General features: G+C 45.3%; 1 protein-coding gene and 1 long non-coding RNA gene across 3 annotated transcripts in view; one reads left to right on the top strand and one right to left on the bottom strand.

Annotated features, from left to right (window-relative positions):
• Positions 1-15,054, bottom strand: part of LOC121362872 (vascular endothelial growth factor receptor kdr-like) — a 125,573-nt gene that overhangs the window by 9,740 nt on the left and 100,779 nt on the right. For both annotated transcript variants that reach the window (XM_041484775.1, XM_041484776.1), the window contains exons 22-29: positions 14,908-15,005; positions 13,393-13,515; positions 13,187-13,298; positions 8,551-8,650; positions 7,831-7,936; positions 6,603-6,727; positions 6,289-6,367; positions 3,691-3,785 (exon numbers count right to left, since the gene is read on the bottom strand). In XM_041484775.1, coding sequence (XP_041340709.1) covers positions 3,691-3,785; positions 6,289-6,367; positions 6,603-6,727; positions 7,831-7,936; positions 8,551-8,650; positions 13,187-13,298; positions 13,393-13,515; positions 14,908-15,005 — 838 coding nt within the window. The remainder of the gene's footprint in view (positions 1-3,690; positions 3,786-6,288; positions 6,368-6,602; positions 6,728-7,830; positions 7,937-8,550; positions 8,651-13,186; positions 13,299-13,392; positions 13,516-14,907; positions 15,006-15,054) is intronic.
• The window catches only part of LOC121362875, a 134,776-nt gene that overhangs the window by 91,190 nt on the left and 28,532 nt on the right, over positions 1-15,054 (top strand). The gene's annotated exons all lie outside the window — the stretch shown is intronic.

The following is a 15,054-nucleotide window of genomic DNA, read 5'->3' as shown; positions in this document are numbered from 1 at the left end:
GCAGGAGACATTTCATCCTGGGTTCCCCTCTGGCACACCAGTGCATCAGCATTCTGCTGGCAGGAGAACTTGAGGGGCTGGGCTCAGAAATTCATTGTTTGGAAGCATTTCAAGCACAAAGTGCAGGTAGTAAAGTTTTCCAAGGCCAAAGCCACCCTCGTGTCCCCTCACATGTGTGGCCAGGCTGCTCAGCTGTCCCTGTCCAAAAGCAGTGGGATGGAAAACACTGCAGGCAAGTCCACAGCCTTCACAATTCCCCTCCTAGTCCTTGGTACTGTAAGCACAGTGCATAATCCTTGGAAAAAAGAGGTTTACATCACTCCTGAGTAGCTACTCATTCCAAGTTCTAGTTTGGAGACTTCAGCTCAGGTAACAGTGCAAGGTGCTGCATGGCACAACAATAAATGTATTTATTATTTCTGAGCTCCATTCTGCCCTGGAGCAAACATGTTTCCATGCCTTGTTTCTCTGAGAAGGTGAAAAAGTATTCCAGCCCAATCCTGGCTGTATTTTTGTTGTGTTCTGTGTGTTTGGACATGAATGCCTGCTGTTGCTGAGCAAAATCCCTCATTTCAGTGTTGCTGCCTTGCCTTAGGCCCAGCTTGTTTTGGCAAAGGCAGAGCCCAGTGCTGGGATGTGGGTGCAGCATCCAGAGCCCAGAGAGGATCAGCTGAGCCTCAGCTGATCTCGTGGGCCTGGGCCAGAACCAGAGCAGGGATTTCTGAGCAACAGAGGGTGATTTGGTTTGGGGGGAGAAGGGGAAGAGCTGGGGGAGGACAATTGAGCAGATACCAAACCTTTTGTCATCTTCCACAATAACTTGATTATAGAGTCTCTGGGAGGGTTTTAGAGCAGTGCTTGGCAGTAGCCTGATAATATTATGAGATGGAAGCTGACACCAGAGTCAGCCCATCATTAAATCCCTCTGTGCTCCCTGTGCTTCCCTGAATGCTGATTCCAGTGTTGTTATCCCAGTCAATCTTTCCATCTCTCACTGCAGCTACTGCTATGACTTTCTACCTCAGCAGCATAAAATACTCAGAACTTTCCTGCTCTATTTTAGCAGTAGGAAAAGCTCAGACTTGGTTAGCCCAGCCTAACAGTGAGCCCAGGCCCAGAGTATCAGATTCATCTTCACTAAACTCTTGACACTGACACTCCATGGTGTGTGCTGTTGGCAAATTTTAACTCAACAGAGGAATGAATGCAGGATAAATAAACAGTGAGATTTTGGCAAAAATAATAAATGCAGCCACCCTGGTTTAGAAAACATGCTAAGCCTTTGAACAGTTTTGTTTTAGAAAAGAAAGACTTTGAAAAGGATCCAGGGTAAATGTTTTTGATAGAGAGAGATACACCATTAACAAGGGTGACTTTATCTCCCCTGTTAAACCCACACTCCCTTCTGACCTCTCTAGATTATTCCACAGGCTTTGAGCCTTGTTTCTCCACTTGTCAGTGCAGGAGCACCCAGGGGTGTCCTGTCCTCAAACCAGAGGGCTCTGCACTGTTGGAGCTGCTCTTTGTGCCAAGGAGGGTCTGCAAGATTCAAAAAAAAAGAAAAAAAAAAAAAAGAGAAAAAAAAAAGGCAGCTGACAAAAAAGCTTTCTCAGCTGGAGCTCAAACTCTCAGAGAAGGATGTGGCCAGGGAGAGCCACAGCTCTGTGGGTGCTGTGGCAGCAGGAGAACAGCACAGCGTGTGGCAGGCTCTGCTGGGATGCTCTGCAGGGTCTGCTGGCACACACAGGCTCAGGTACCTTGTCCTGCCTGGAATCCCCATGGAAATGCTTAGTGGAAGTGGGGAGAGCCCTGGTGGTGGGGTCAGGCAGGGATCCACTGCCCCCACAGAGCCTCCCATCCACTCCCAGTAGTGCTGCTGGCAGTTCAGAGGGTTTTCCTGGAAATCTCTAAAGAACAGGCTGTTATGGAGTTTTTGTGTTTCCACATCTGGCTGGGTGCTGACTTTTCAGATTTTCAGGAGAAAGCCTAGAAGGGGCAGAGAGGAAACCTTCCTCTGCCAACTCTTTATCCAAACAAGAGAAATGCAACAGGGAAAAGCTGTCAGGGGTGAGTGACAGAAATCCTCAGAGGGATAAATGCCACCAGGGAGGCTGCTGGATTTGTGTGACATCATGCAGGAAAGAGGTGAATCAGCCCAGGTGAAGCATCACAGCAATGCAGCTCCTGACATTTGAGCTCCTCTTTTCGAGCTGCTGCCATTTGGTCTCCATAGCAATGGATTGTGCTGGCAGGAGTGCTCTGGGTGTGTGCAGGGGATAAAAACATGGAAATGGATCAGGATCTTTGCTAATCCCACCAGGTCCAGCCCTAGGACACTGCTACAGGGAAAATACTGCTGGGAAACAACATTCCTGAGGCCACGCTGCCATCCAGCACAATCCATAGCATTCTAATGCTCCTGTTAGTGTTCTCCACTTTCCTTAGGAAATCTTCTCCCTTTCCTTCTTCTCCCTTTCCCCCTCTCTTTCTCCCTTTTCCTCCTCTCGTTCTCCCTTTTCCTCCTCTCCTGCCCTCAAACATCAGGGAATTGATGCTTCTAAAGCATCAAAACACAAGGCAAGCCCTTTCCATCTGCTTTCCACCTGAGTGAGAGTCAACCCCTCCAGAACTGCCACACTCTGACCATGCCCTCTCCTGGGAACTCTCCCAGAATATCCAGATGTGCACCAGGCTTCTTCTCATCCCTCACTTCCCTTTAATGCAGAAAAGGGGAGACTTGGTGTAGAAGAAGCAACTGTTTTGCTGGGAAAGGTCATGGAGTTCCTCAGTACAGAGAAAACTCATACAAATCTCAGTAGATTTCAGAGAAAACTCCAGGCAAGTAGTAATTAGCTTAATTAACTGAGAAGACAAGGAACTCATTGCTACATAATAATATATTTTTTAATGTTTTGGGCAGCTATTCTTTGAAATTCCACATGTTGACATTTGAATCAGTAAAATGGGTAACTGTTGCTAGGAAGGTGGAGAAGTTTTTCACTACTGGGTCACTTCTGCCTGTGTAGTTGTTACTGACATACAAAGAACTGTGAGCAAAAAGCTAAAAATCTGCTTTTAATCTTCTGTATTGTTCTATGAGTGGATAAACATAGAGCAAACCCTGTCCCAGCCTCTGTTTGTAAACCAGGTGGGATTTAGGGAATTCTCTGCAGCTCTGTCTCAGAGTGATGATGAAGCAAGTGCAGCAATCAGGGCTCTGGTAAAGGCACTGTTTTGCAGTGCTTGGACTGCTCTTTGCTATGCACAAGCATTTTAAGTTTACTCACATCCCATGAGCTGCAAAGATGCCACACCTTCTGACTGACTTAAATATACACACTGGTATAATTACAAATGTCAGCTTTTGCATAAATGAATCAAGTTCTTCAAACTTTGCTCCATCACTGAGAGAGAACACTGTGGAGGCAGTGAACAAACAGCTAATTTTGACCTCTATATTCTCATTTTTTTCTCCTACCATATCCCATTTGCAGAATCTCCTGCCCCTTGATCTTAAAACACATTACCAAGGTTTTCTGGTTATGGGGCTGAAATTCAGAGTTCATCTCTTCTTAGCTTGCCTGGATATCCAGAGGTTTCCTATTGGCAGCAGAAACAAAACTGCCAATTTCAAAAGCATTTCTCTGAAAGGAAGAACTGTCTCAAAAAGAAATCCCCCAGAGTACTCACGCCAGAGCCATGATCCCATAGGGCCAGGAACGGATTTCCAACCTCTTGGGGCTTTTTATCTCATCCGAGGTCAGCACCATCCCACTGTCAGACTCCTGAGAAGCAGAAGGAAGGGAACATCAGGGGAGCCACCAATCCTTCAGGATGTTCTTTTATCAAGGCCTGTGTTATCAATTTTTATCCAAGCATTCCTGATAATGCTGCTCTGGAGCCTAGGAATGTTTCCCTTGTTTTTATGACATTAAAGTTTTTGATCTGCATTTCCAAAGAGCACCCTTAAAATGAACATATCAAAAAATAATTTGACATTTTCAGATTTGAAGCTGATATTAAGCATGACATATGGGCACCATGTACGTAGGATAGCTGAGATATGAATAGACTGAGACTCATAAAGAATATATCCAATAATTCTGGCTGGGCTCCTCCAAGGAAAAGCTCCTTAAATACCCACTGGAAACACACAATTAGAAACACTGGGATCTGAAGGAAGTGGAAGTTCAGCAGCATTTTGTAAATGCAAGTGCTTTGTAAGGATAGATGGCCCTGGCCTTTATGGATTTTTTTATGAGCTGTCCAACAAAACTGTTGTGATTAAAGTTGGGGTTGTGCTTCTGCCGCACTTGAAGCTGAGTCTCGAGGCTGCAGTTAAAGTTTGTGCTAAGTTTATGCAAATACACAGACATCACAGTCCTCATTTTAAGTTATTTAATAATATTAAATGCTCTGGGTGTTTCTTTGCTTTTGAAATATTTTGTGATGCTGGACAGTTGCACATATGTGCATTTGTCAGAACCAAGTCAGCAAAAGCCCTCAGCATAGAAGAGAAACTCTTAGTCTTATTTTGCCAGTCAAACTGATCAAGATATAAAAAATAATCTCATCAAACAATAAATAACAAGAAAAAGCCGTTTTATACATGCTCTGGTCATCTATCAGTTGTTAGTAAGATCAGTTTATAAGTGACTTTATGAAGTATAAAGTGAAATCCTGAATTAATGAGGTCTGTCAAACCCTCAGTAAATCCCAGCTTGTCTCTGGATTTTATCTTGACTGTTTCCCCTTCAAACACGTGGTCTAGGAACAGTTTATCTGGGAGCTGCTCTGCATTTTGCTTACACCTCTCTGGTAAAAGAATCTCCACAGAGATTGCAGATAATTGCACAATGGCAGGAAGGTGTGGTGGAGCACTTGGAGAGCTAAGACAGCTCTTTGAAATAATGACCTAATGACTATTCAGGGTTGATAATTAAGAAAACTTCAGTATCCAAAGTACACTTACTTTGTCCAAAAGCAGATCACACACAGAGTTTGATTTAAAAGACCCTTGTTGAAACATCACGTTCATTTCTGATCTCTTGATGTATTATCACCCTTTTTGGAAACTTTTCCCCCTCATGTAAAGGTTTATTAGAAAATGAACAGGGAGCTCTTAGGCAGGTAATGCTCCTGCTGGCAGCAATAATCTCTTGAGACTGCATTGATCTAGCAAACGTCTTTGTGTGATTCAGAGGGACAGATTTTATCCTGCAAGAGGGAAGATGCAGGAGCCAGGGAAATTTCTAAGCCTTCTAATCCCTGAGATGCACTGATAAAGAGGCAGAAATTCCATCTGGGGAAATACAAGGCAATAATGGGCCTCAGTTTGTGCTCAGCAGAGAACAAATGACAAATAGGCTGGGTTGGTCAAGGACATGAAATATTTCCAGGACAAGTTGGAGCTGTAGACTTGAGCCTTCCCAAGGGAGCTGCTCTGAGGAGTCCAAAAGGGACTCTCAGTGGAGCTTTCCTTTGCTGCTCCTCGTGTGTCAGGAGGATTCCTGAGGGATTCAGGCTTTCTCCCTAAACTTTGATCCCCCTGGAGCATCTGTGCATTGCAGAGGTCTCTCCTTAGGGACACAGAAGGTGCCATTGAGGTGGGGACAGCACATGGCCACAGAGGGAATTCAGGAGTTGTTCTCAGGGATTTTTTAAAATAAGAAAATCCCACCCATAACTTCAGAGGAAGCCAACAAGCAGAACCCTCATTCTGTAACAAAACAAGCCTTTGTTTTCCCCTGCACCAAAATTAAACCCTTTAACACTCTCCCACCCTGCAATGGAATTAAACTGGCAATAAATACATTGACTTGCAGTGAGGAAAATCCAGGGTTAAAGCCCTTTGTGTGACTCAAGACCAGGATCTTGAATCCTGTTCTTGTCTGCCCAGAACTGAACACCTTCATCCCCACCAAGTGATTGGCTGTCTTGGCCAGCCAGAATGTGTTCTGGACACATTTCCCTCCAAGAGCTTCATTTCAATGAGCTGCCACTTTCTTATGGTGGAAAAACATCTTGAAATATGTCATATAAAGGTCCTTAGCCTGATCAAAGCCAGGGCAATCACATGTGAGCTTCTCTTTAAATTATTTGTTAAGAGAAATGCAGGTCCCTCTTTGTTGTCACAGAGCCCTGGGTGTGAGGTGCCAGAGCCAGATCTTCTGTCTGATTTAAAGTTCTCTCCTACCAAATGATTCCAAAAGCTCTAACGAGTGTTTCTGGTGCTGCTGACGAGTGATCTGTGAACCTGCTAGGGAAGGATGCAGTCACCTCTCTTACCTCATGCATCACTTTCTCCGTTTCCACTGGCACCTCATCAAATGTCTTCACACTCAGGGGTCTCTTCTTGCTGTTGTTACTGAAAGCAGGAGAGTCAAGGGGTCAGCACAAAGCCCAGGCAGATTCTGCACCCCTTGCAGCTCAGTTGCCTCCTCACACAGCCCAGTTTCCTGGACCACTTCACTTTTGTCAACTCTTGTGTCTAATAACAAACACCCTGACAAATTTGTCTGGTTCTTTCACCAGCCATACTAAGGGAGGACACCAGACAGTGAAATGTTTCTTTCCCCCCACCCTGTATCTGCTTTTCTCACCCAGTTTCTACTGCACTCCAGCGATTCACTCCATTGTTCAGATTTTCTTCCACAGGGCTGGTTTTGGAGTTGGATTCTCCATCTGGACACAAGGTGATGTTCAGTGGAATGTAGTCTTTGCCATCCTATGAAATTAAAAACAGAAAAGAGCACAAAACTGGTAAAGTTCATTTTGTGCTGCATCTCAGATGTGAGAGGTTATTGTATCCTACAGAGCTTTGTGATAAGAAAGGACAAAATTGTGATTTAACTTAACTGTGATGTTTGTTCAAGGTGATTATCATGTTCCTCACAGTCTGTGGAAGTTATGGAAGCTAGAATGCACACCTCATCCAAAAATTACTGTGCAGAAGGCATTGTGAGGGAACCGGGGCACTTTGGGAACCCTGTGATGTGGGATGGCTGAACATGGGCTGGGATATTCCAGTCCAAGTCTGAAGCAATGGCCCATGTACTGCCTGGTTTTGTTCAACTTCAGGAGCTTGGGAAGAGTCAAGCCTTAAAATGGGAGCCTGAAAGGATTTAATTTCTTGTCCTTCCCAGGAACTGCTGCTGCTCATGGTAATGAGCTCTGCATTGTCATTACCCCCTGCAGCAATCCTCAGGAATGACTCTGCCTTCAGCTCCTGAAACTATTTGTCCAAATTTCCCTGTGCTTCTTTTTGTTTTTAATTTTAAGAAGCAGTTAAGTGCCCTGTTCCCTTATCATGATTTTTATGTATCCTCAATTTACTTTGGTTATAGAATCAAACTCACAAGCTCTTCATATTGCAGACTGGGCCCCCTTCAACTCAGCTCCACTAAATTTGTTTACAAACAGGAAGGAGCTGGAGGAGAGTGTTTGATTTCTTCTTCAATTAAATTGACAATTGCATAACTGATCTGGTTGTTTTTACTGAAGAAGAAAACAACTGGTTTAACTATTATGAAGTTAATCATGAGATACCTGACTTTCTGTGCTTTAAGCTGCATAATTGCAAAGCTCCCAAGAGCACTGGTGAACATAAACTTGGAAATGAGAGACAAAGTTCAGGAGGTGAAGAAAATCAGAAGTAAAGTTAACATTTGAGTAGTTAGCATTGTCTTTACTCATCCCAGCAGGGATCTTCCCGCTGAGCTGTGCTAGGAAGTGAAATCTCATATTAATAAGTGTTTAATAACCCTGCCCATGCACACAGGTGTCCACTCCCAATCCACATTTCTTGCAGAAGGGCTGGCCCTGCTGTACCTGCTGCACGTTGGCCTGAAGGAGATCCCCCAGGCGCTCCACCAGCTCGGTGAACGTTGGCCTCTCCGTGGGAACCCCGTGCCAGCAGTCCAGCATGGTCTGGTAGCTGCAGGAAAAACACAGGCATTAGGAATGGGAAAGGATGGGAGCTTTTCTTCCAGACTGTTTCATTCCACTGCTGCCTGGTTTGGTGGGTCTTTGAATTAAGAGAGGTTCAGATCTCCACATGCTGAAATTCTGGTTTAGTTTCCATGTGGGATGCTTTTTGCTTCCATACTCCTGCCTCAGCTGAGCCTGCAGGATTTTAGTTTTCACCTAACTTAAAGTCTGGCTGCTGGGCCCTGCTGATACTGCTGAAGTAAGGCCTGGTTATGGGTACTGGGTTTCTGTCACAGAATCTGAAGTCTGAGCTCCATGAACTACATGAGTAATGCACATGAACACATGAGTAGCTCCATGTACACATGAGTAGCTCCACGCAGTACTACATGAGTAGCTCCATGAACTGCAGCTGACATGGGGCATCTGATCATCTTCTTGTTGGCAAAGGCCAGGCTGACTTGGGCTGTCCTCAGCATTAGTCTGTGCTGTCAGACACCCAAAATATACTCAAACACAGCTTTACTGATTATAAAATACCCAGCTGTGGTCTGCTCTCCCTTCCCACTTCAACACAATCTCTGAGGTGTACAGCTCCCAGCAGCTCCCAGCAGCTCTTACACTTCGGGAGTGGAATACTCTGGAGATCTCATCCGGGTCCCCTCCTTGAGCCGCCGGCAGAAATCCTCATCTATCTGCACCCCAGGGTATGGAGAGGCACCTGGTGGGAGAAAAGACAGGGCTTCAGGATGGCACAGTCTGTGTCCCAGCCCAGGGGATCTCTGCTGAGCATTCAGTGTCACCCAGAGGCTGGCAGTAACAGGAGCTCAAGTGAAGAAGGAGTTGCAGTCACTCACAATCTACAGTTTTTGTTTGGAAACCTGTCACAGACTCACTCTGTCCCTTCAGAGATTTCAATCACACTGTCTCCTCTGCATTTGTGATACACTCAGGACCACCCCAAGGTAAAATAGAGCAGAGGAGAAATAAACTTTATTAGTTTAAGACTTAGAAGTATCTCTTGGTCAGTAGTAGAAAAGTTTCAGCTCATTCAATGGGTTCCTTGGTGCTTTCCAAACTGTTACCCTGCCAATATCCTGCACTGAGAGGATACACACAGAGTGAGTAATTCCTGCTCATCCTTCATTGCCTCAGAACCCCTGTGAGCAGGTGCAGAGGAGGCTGTGGGCACCTGGCTCCTGCCAAGGACCATGAGAACCGTGGTTCAATCTCATGAGTGGAATTGCTCCTCTCCTGGCTCACCAGCTACTGGATATGCATTATCCTCCAGGGAAGCCTCCCTTGACAGTGACCTTCCAGCTTTTCAGCCTTGTTTTTTTTCCTGGCTGTGTCAATACCTTGAGTGCCACTCAAGTGTTGGCTGAACCCTGGCAGGACAGCTCATGGCAACTGGAATTGTTTTGTGGAGGTTGAATGCTGTGAAGGAGCTTTGTGTTAACTCCCGCAAAAGTTTGGGAGAGTGCTCTGGCATCTGAGTAATCCAGAGCTCACAGGTAAAATTCAGAAGAAATCTAAGCTGAAATTTAAAATGTTACTGAACCTACAGTGAATAAAATGAAAAGATTTGTAACTTGCCTCCCTCCCTCCCCCCTAAGCCAATGCTTCCTGTGCAGCACAACTCTTGTCTTGGACATTTTGGCATCCTGGAGGCTGGATTATGAATTTGGAAACAATTTCATCAAGTCTTAACATGGGAGATTGAATGGAATCTGTATCCAGCCCTGGAGGAATCTGTGTATGATTTACTGGCTATAACATTCCTGCATATTTCCTGCAAACACCATCATGTGCTGTGCACTTGGGGGCACAATGAGAACAGCAGAAATCTTTTGGATAAAGCATTGAAGAAGGGGTCAAAATGTGGCTGCTTCCAGAATTATTCTACTCTGTGAACCTGACTGCTCAGTGAGCAGACCCTGCACTGGGGAGCCAAGAGCCCAGCACTGCCTGAGAAGGAATCTCAGCTCAAATGGGCTCCCAGGACATGCAGAGCCCAGGGATGCTTATCCACAGCACTTCTGAATTCCCTGGATGTGCAAGTACCAGAGCACAGGACTGAGAGTGTTTCCTGGAGTTATGTAAGCTGGAGAGAGGCAGCACCATCATTTCTGCTTTATACCCAGATTTTCCTTCCTTCGTGCCTTTGGCCTGTCATTATGCTCAGAATAACCAGGGAATTAACTGCCCATCTCATGGATGGAGAATCCCACTTGCTCTCACAATCTGAGCTCTCTCTCTCTTTGGTTTCATCACAGATCAGATCAACTGCGAGATGTTGGTGAGAGCAAATACAGGGAAGGCAAAGGATAACAGTGATAGGACAAGGAGTACTGGGACAAACTGGAAGAAGGGACATTTGGGTTAAATACTAAGATTAAATACTTTACTGGGGGTGGTGAGGCCCTGGCAGAGGTTGCCCAGGGAGGCTGTGGATGCCCCAACCCTGGCAGTAATCCAAACCAGGTTGAATAATATTCTATTTCCTACAGGATAAAGCCTTGAGCAGCCTGGTTTAGCAGGAGGAGTCCTGCCCATGGCAGGAGGGGTTGGGACTAGATAATTTTGAAGATCCATTCCAACCCCTCAACATTCCATGAGTCTATGATTCATTTTTGACTGCAGGATCTTTTGGTAATTTATATTTTGGCCAGTGCTGGCCTCCTATCAGCTGGAGGCAGCTCAGATCATAAAAGCAAGAAACTCTCCCTTTCCCACTTCCACTCATCACTGTCTTTATCTGGACTATGGGATAAGTCTGATAACTTGGATTTGGAATGCTGAGACAGCTTGGGAGAAATGTAGGCTGGAACATATGGTGTAAGGCCTACACATGATGTTTTCCTTAGGGGAAATCTCCTTCAAAATGCTCAAAGATGTGGCATGCATCAGATATGGGAGCCCTCTTTTGATCTTGGTTTAATTTTAGTGGGATAATGAGATGCTGATGTTACTACCAGGCACTGCTTGTTTACATAATTATCTCTGATTGCTTTTGGAACAGTGCACATTGAAATTCCAGGAGACACTGACATTCTGTACCATTAGTGATTTCAGGATGTGTTAAACACTGCTGGCACTACCTGACACAGGGTGTGCTGACCCCATTGGAATAATTTAAAGCTCATTGCAAACTCAGCCCCAGATGGAAATTAATATTCCCTCAAGTCCTGATTTCCCTGTGTACCACCAAAGCAGATCCAGGCTGCCAGCCTTTCTGCAGGCAGCCTGTTGTTCTTCACAACACACACTACACTCTGCATTTTCCCAATCAGTATTTTTCCCTTTTTTAGAGGGTGCTCAGCCTGTGGGACCCAGCGAGAGCAGCAGCTGTAAATGGGAGCCAAAACACACCCTGTGGCAACGACAAATAACTTCCATCTCATGGCTCTCAATGATCTGTAAAACTTTTATATGACAGAATTCAATCAGTGACACAAATCCTTAATTAAATATTTATCATTTGAGCTGCAGATGTGAGCAGTGCCAAACCACAGGCATGCCTGGATGAGCTGGATGAAAAACCCTCTCAGAGCAAATGACTGGTTTGAGCCTGTGCCACCAACTGAAAAAGCAGTTTGTGATCTACGTCACAGCCAGGGCAGAGGCTGCTGCACGGGTGGCAGCCCCTGCAGCCATTTGGGAGATTCCAAATTCAGAAGGGGACAGTGCCAAGAAAGGGGCTAAAAGAACCCAGATTAAATGGTTTTTTTTAAAATAGATTAAAATAGACGTGAATTTCACTGACTGGATTTTAATTTGTATGAGTGTTCAGTATTAAAGGCCATCTGTTAAATTCTGTCAGGACCTTTGGGAGTGATACAAAGTTTGTTTCTGCAGTGCCCCTTGGATTCATCAGCATTCCATCCCTTTGGTTCCCAGTGGAGAGCCTGTCCCCTGAGTGTGTCTGTGGATGCTGATGCTAAAGCATCTTCCTGAATAATCTGATAAAACCAGGGCATACCTGGTGCTTCTGGAGCTTTGCCTTTCTGTGCTGTTTCTAAACCTGCAGTAGGTGATGCTGTTACAGAGCCATGGAGAGCTCACCCCAAAATAACAACACCCTAAAAAACTGGGGCTGAGCCCCAGGGAAAGCAGCAGCTGCCACTTGTTTCAACCACTCCATGTGAGCTTTCTGCTTGGTGTGCAGATGTGGAGCAGGGAAAAGTTCAAATCAAAGACTTGGACTGAGAGCAGGTTATGATTTTGCAGCCATCCCTAAGTAAAGATTAGGATAGAAACAGCTCCAGACTTTGCATTTTCACTTGGCATCTTGAGCCCAATCATTAATTTCAACTGATCTATTAAACCAAAGATAGAAGGAGATTAGAGTTTGCTTTAAAATCCAGCAGCTTAAGTTGACAATGCTTCTTGTTTTCTTTTGTCTGCAAATGCTGATTAAAAAGCCAGAGCTGACATTCCTAAATTCTCTCAGGAAAACAAATCTTGCCCCTCTGCAAGGAGAATCTGAGAGCAGCACAGTCCAAGTGTCTGTAGGGCTGCTTGTGTAGGTCTCACAGCTTTATCTGCTGGACAGAAACCAGAGCTCAGAGAGGCTGAGATTTCTAACAGCATCCTGGGATGACATCTCCAGTACATAAAGAACATCATTATTATTCTTTTAGAAATGTTGTGGCTTGCAAATGATGCAGCCACAAGAGCCCATGTTCTACCCTTGGTCTACTGCCAAAAGGGTTTAGGCTGAGCCCATCACTGCTCCTTGCACCAACCCAACAGCAGCTGTTGCCAGGAGATTTTTCTTACCTAGAAAATCTTAGATTTTGTGGGATGGTTGTTCAAGCTGGGATAAAATATCATGTGGGCTCATGTTGCATGGGCTGCCAGCAGCAGCCACTGTGCCCACAGCAGGGTGACCCTGCAGCTCTGGGGTTCCCTGAAGCAGGCGTGGTTTGACGAGAAACCTCTTCGTTGTTCTCCAAGAAACCTCCCACTCCTCCCAGAAGCAAAGGCTTGCATTTATTTCTGAGCTCTGTTGCTTTCAGTGGGTACAAATGTTAGGTCCAGGATTTTGGATTTTTGATGCCCCTCCCCAGTGTTTTCATGTCCTTTGTCAGGTGGAGTTCTCATTGAAATTGGCTGTATTGTACACCTGGTCTGCACTGTGCACTTGTCCTCAGCGAAACAGAAGCACTGCCCCACATTACCACCTTTTTTTAAAAGCTTTTCTTAGCTAAGCAGCCATAAATTAGGGGAAAAAAAGGTTTGAAACCATTCTTACCTAGAGAAAATATTTCCCACAGCAGCACTCCGAAAGACCACACATCACTCTGCGTGGTGTAAATTTTGTCAAAAATAGCTTCTGGAGCCATCCACTTGAGTGGAAGCCGTGCCTAAAAGCCAGAGACACAACAGGTTGCCAGGTCTGCTGTTACTGATCTGCCCAAGCCCAACTTGAGGGTAACCACTGAAGGGTCTTGCACTCACATCTCCCTTCCGTACGTAGTCGGGGTCTTTGTAAATGTCCCTGGCGAGGCCGAAGTCACAGATCTTGACCACGTTGTTCTCGGACAGGAGGATGTTCCTGGCTGCCAAATCCCGATGGATGCACTGCCAGGGAAGGACATGGGGTCACAGGGGGCTGGGCAAGGAGCCCCTGCTCCAGCTGGAGGCAGGAGAGCTTCTTTGGGAATGGGGAAAGAAATGAACTGCGCTGGGAGCAGCTCAGAGAATGAGTGGGAATCTGCTCCAAATACGCTGGGATATGAGAAAGGGGGAATAACTCAGGGAACAAACCAACATTAGAGTCAGTTTTCTGGTTTTTCTGTCTTAAATAACTTTGCAGTTACAACAAGGAAGGGAGCCCTATTTTCTCATTAGCTGATCCCAGGGAAATTTCAGAGAGGCCAAAAAGCAGCTGCAGCTACGTTTGGCAGTGCAGGCCCAGGAGGGTGTGAGGTGGGATAACCCTGCTCAGGGTTTCTGGGAGCTGCCCTCGTGTGGGAAATGGATTTGTAAAGAATTCTCAAAACCTGACAGAAAGCTCACACAGTCTTATATATCTGTATGCAAACTCTGAGATAAGAGGTGCTGATTTAGGAAGGCCATAGAATAGAGATGACATTGTTGAGAGAGAGGTTGAACTAGAAACAAGTCTCAACAAGTTTCACAATATGGCCTTGCAAAAAGATCAGATATTTTAGAGACTTAGAACTGTGAAAGATGCATTGTAGCAGGACTACATGGGGTAAAAATAGAGGTGATTGGTGTTAGAAGTAATAGCAGCATTGGGTGGCAAAGGCTAGTAGGCTGAAAAACATTTATAACGTATTGTAACCAGGAAATGGGTTAGCTTCTAATGGGATGCACTGAGTTTTACATCTCTTGTGTCTCACTATTCATCGAGACTGATAACGTAATAAAACCTTTAAAAATGTCTCCCAGTTGCCCCATCTCTGTAAAAGCTGGGAAAGCCAGCATCCTGGTGGTTGTGTGTGAGTGAGGATCAGTTGTGTGCACACTTTGGCCTGTGGATTACACTGCAATTACCTAAAAAGCTGTTCCACAGGCTACAAACTGCTTCTTGTTTATCCAAGCAGTGCTGACCTTGCTGACAGTCCCCAACACCTCTGACAAACTAAAGGAATAACTGGATACTCCCTCCTCACTTTTCAGTAGAGGTGTTGTTCATCACATTAAAAGGAGATTTCTCTACAAGCCTTTCTGTGTTTATTTATGAAGCAGTTCCACAAATTGTCTGACAATTTCTGAGAACTTCACTCCCTCTATCTATACCCTCCTGTTGCAGATGCCAGTCCCTGCAGCCAAGAACATGATGAATGCTACTCCACAACCCCTTCAGTGCTAATTACTGCTTAACCACCAGAGCTAACGTGATCTCCAACACTCTAACGGCAGAGCAAAAAGCAGATTTCTAAGACTCAAGAGTGTGTTTGGGTTTCTTCACATCAGATACTCTGCAAGAAGTCTGAATGAGCTCACTTTTCGGGAGGCGAGGAACTCCATGCCTTTTGCCACCTGGAAGCTGTAGCAAATCAGATCCTCCAGAGTCAAGGGCCTCTTGTACAGATCCTCAGCATCTAGGAGAGATCAGAAACGTGGCAAAAATGTGGCAGAGATGTGACACAG

The sequence above is a fragment of the Pyrgilauda ruficollis genome, unplaced genomic scaffold (genome assembly GCF_017590135.1).
Source record: "Pyrgilauda ruficollis isolate IOZ18807 unplaced genomic scaffold, ASM1759013v1 scaffold67, whole genome shotgun sequence".
In the NCBI taxonomy this organism is placed as follows: Eukaryota; Metazoa; Chordata; class Aves; order Passeriformes; family Passeridae; genus Pyrgilauda; species Pyrgilauda ruficollis.
This window is presented reverse-complemented; position numbering and strand designations above follow the sequence as displayed.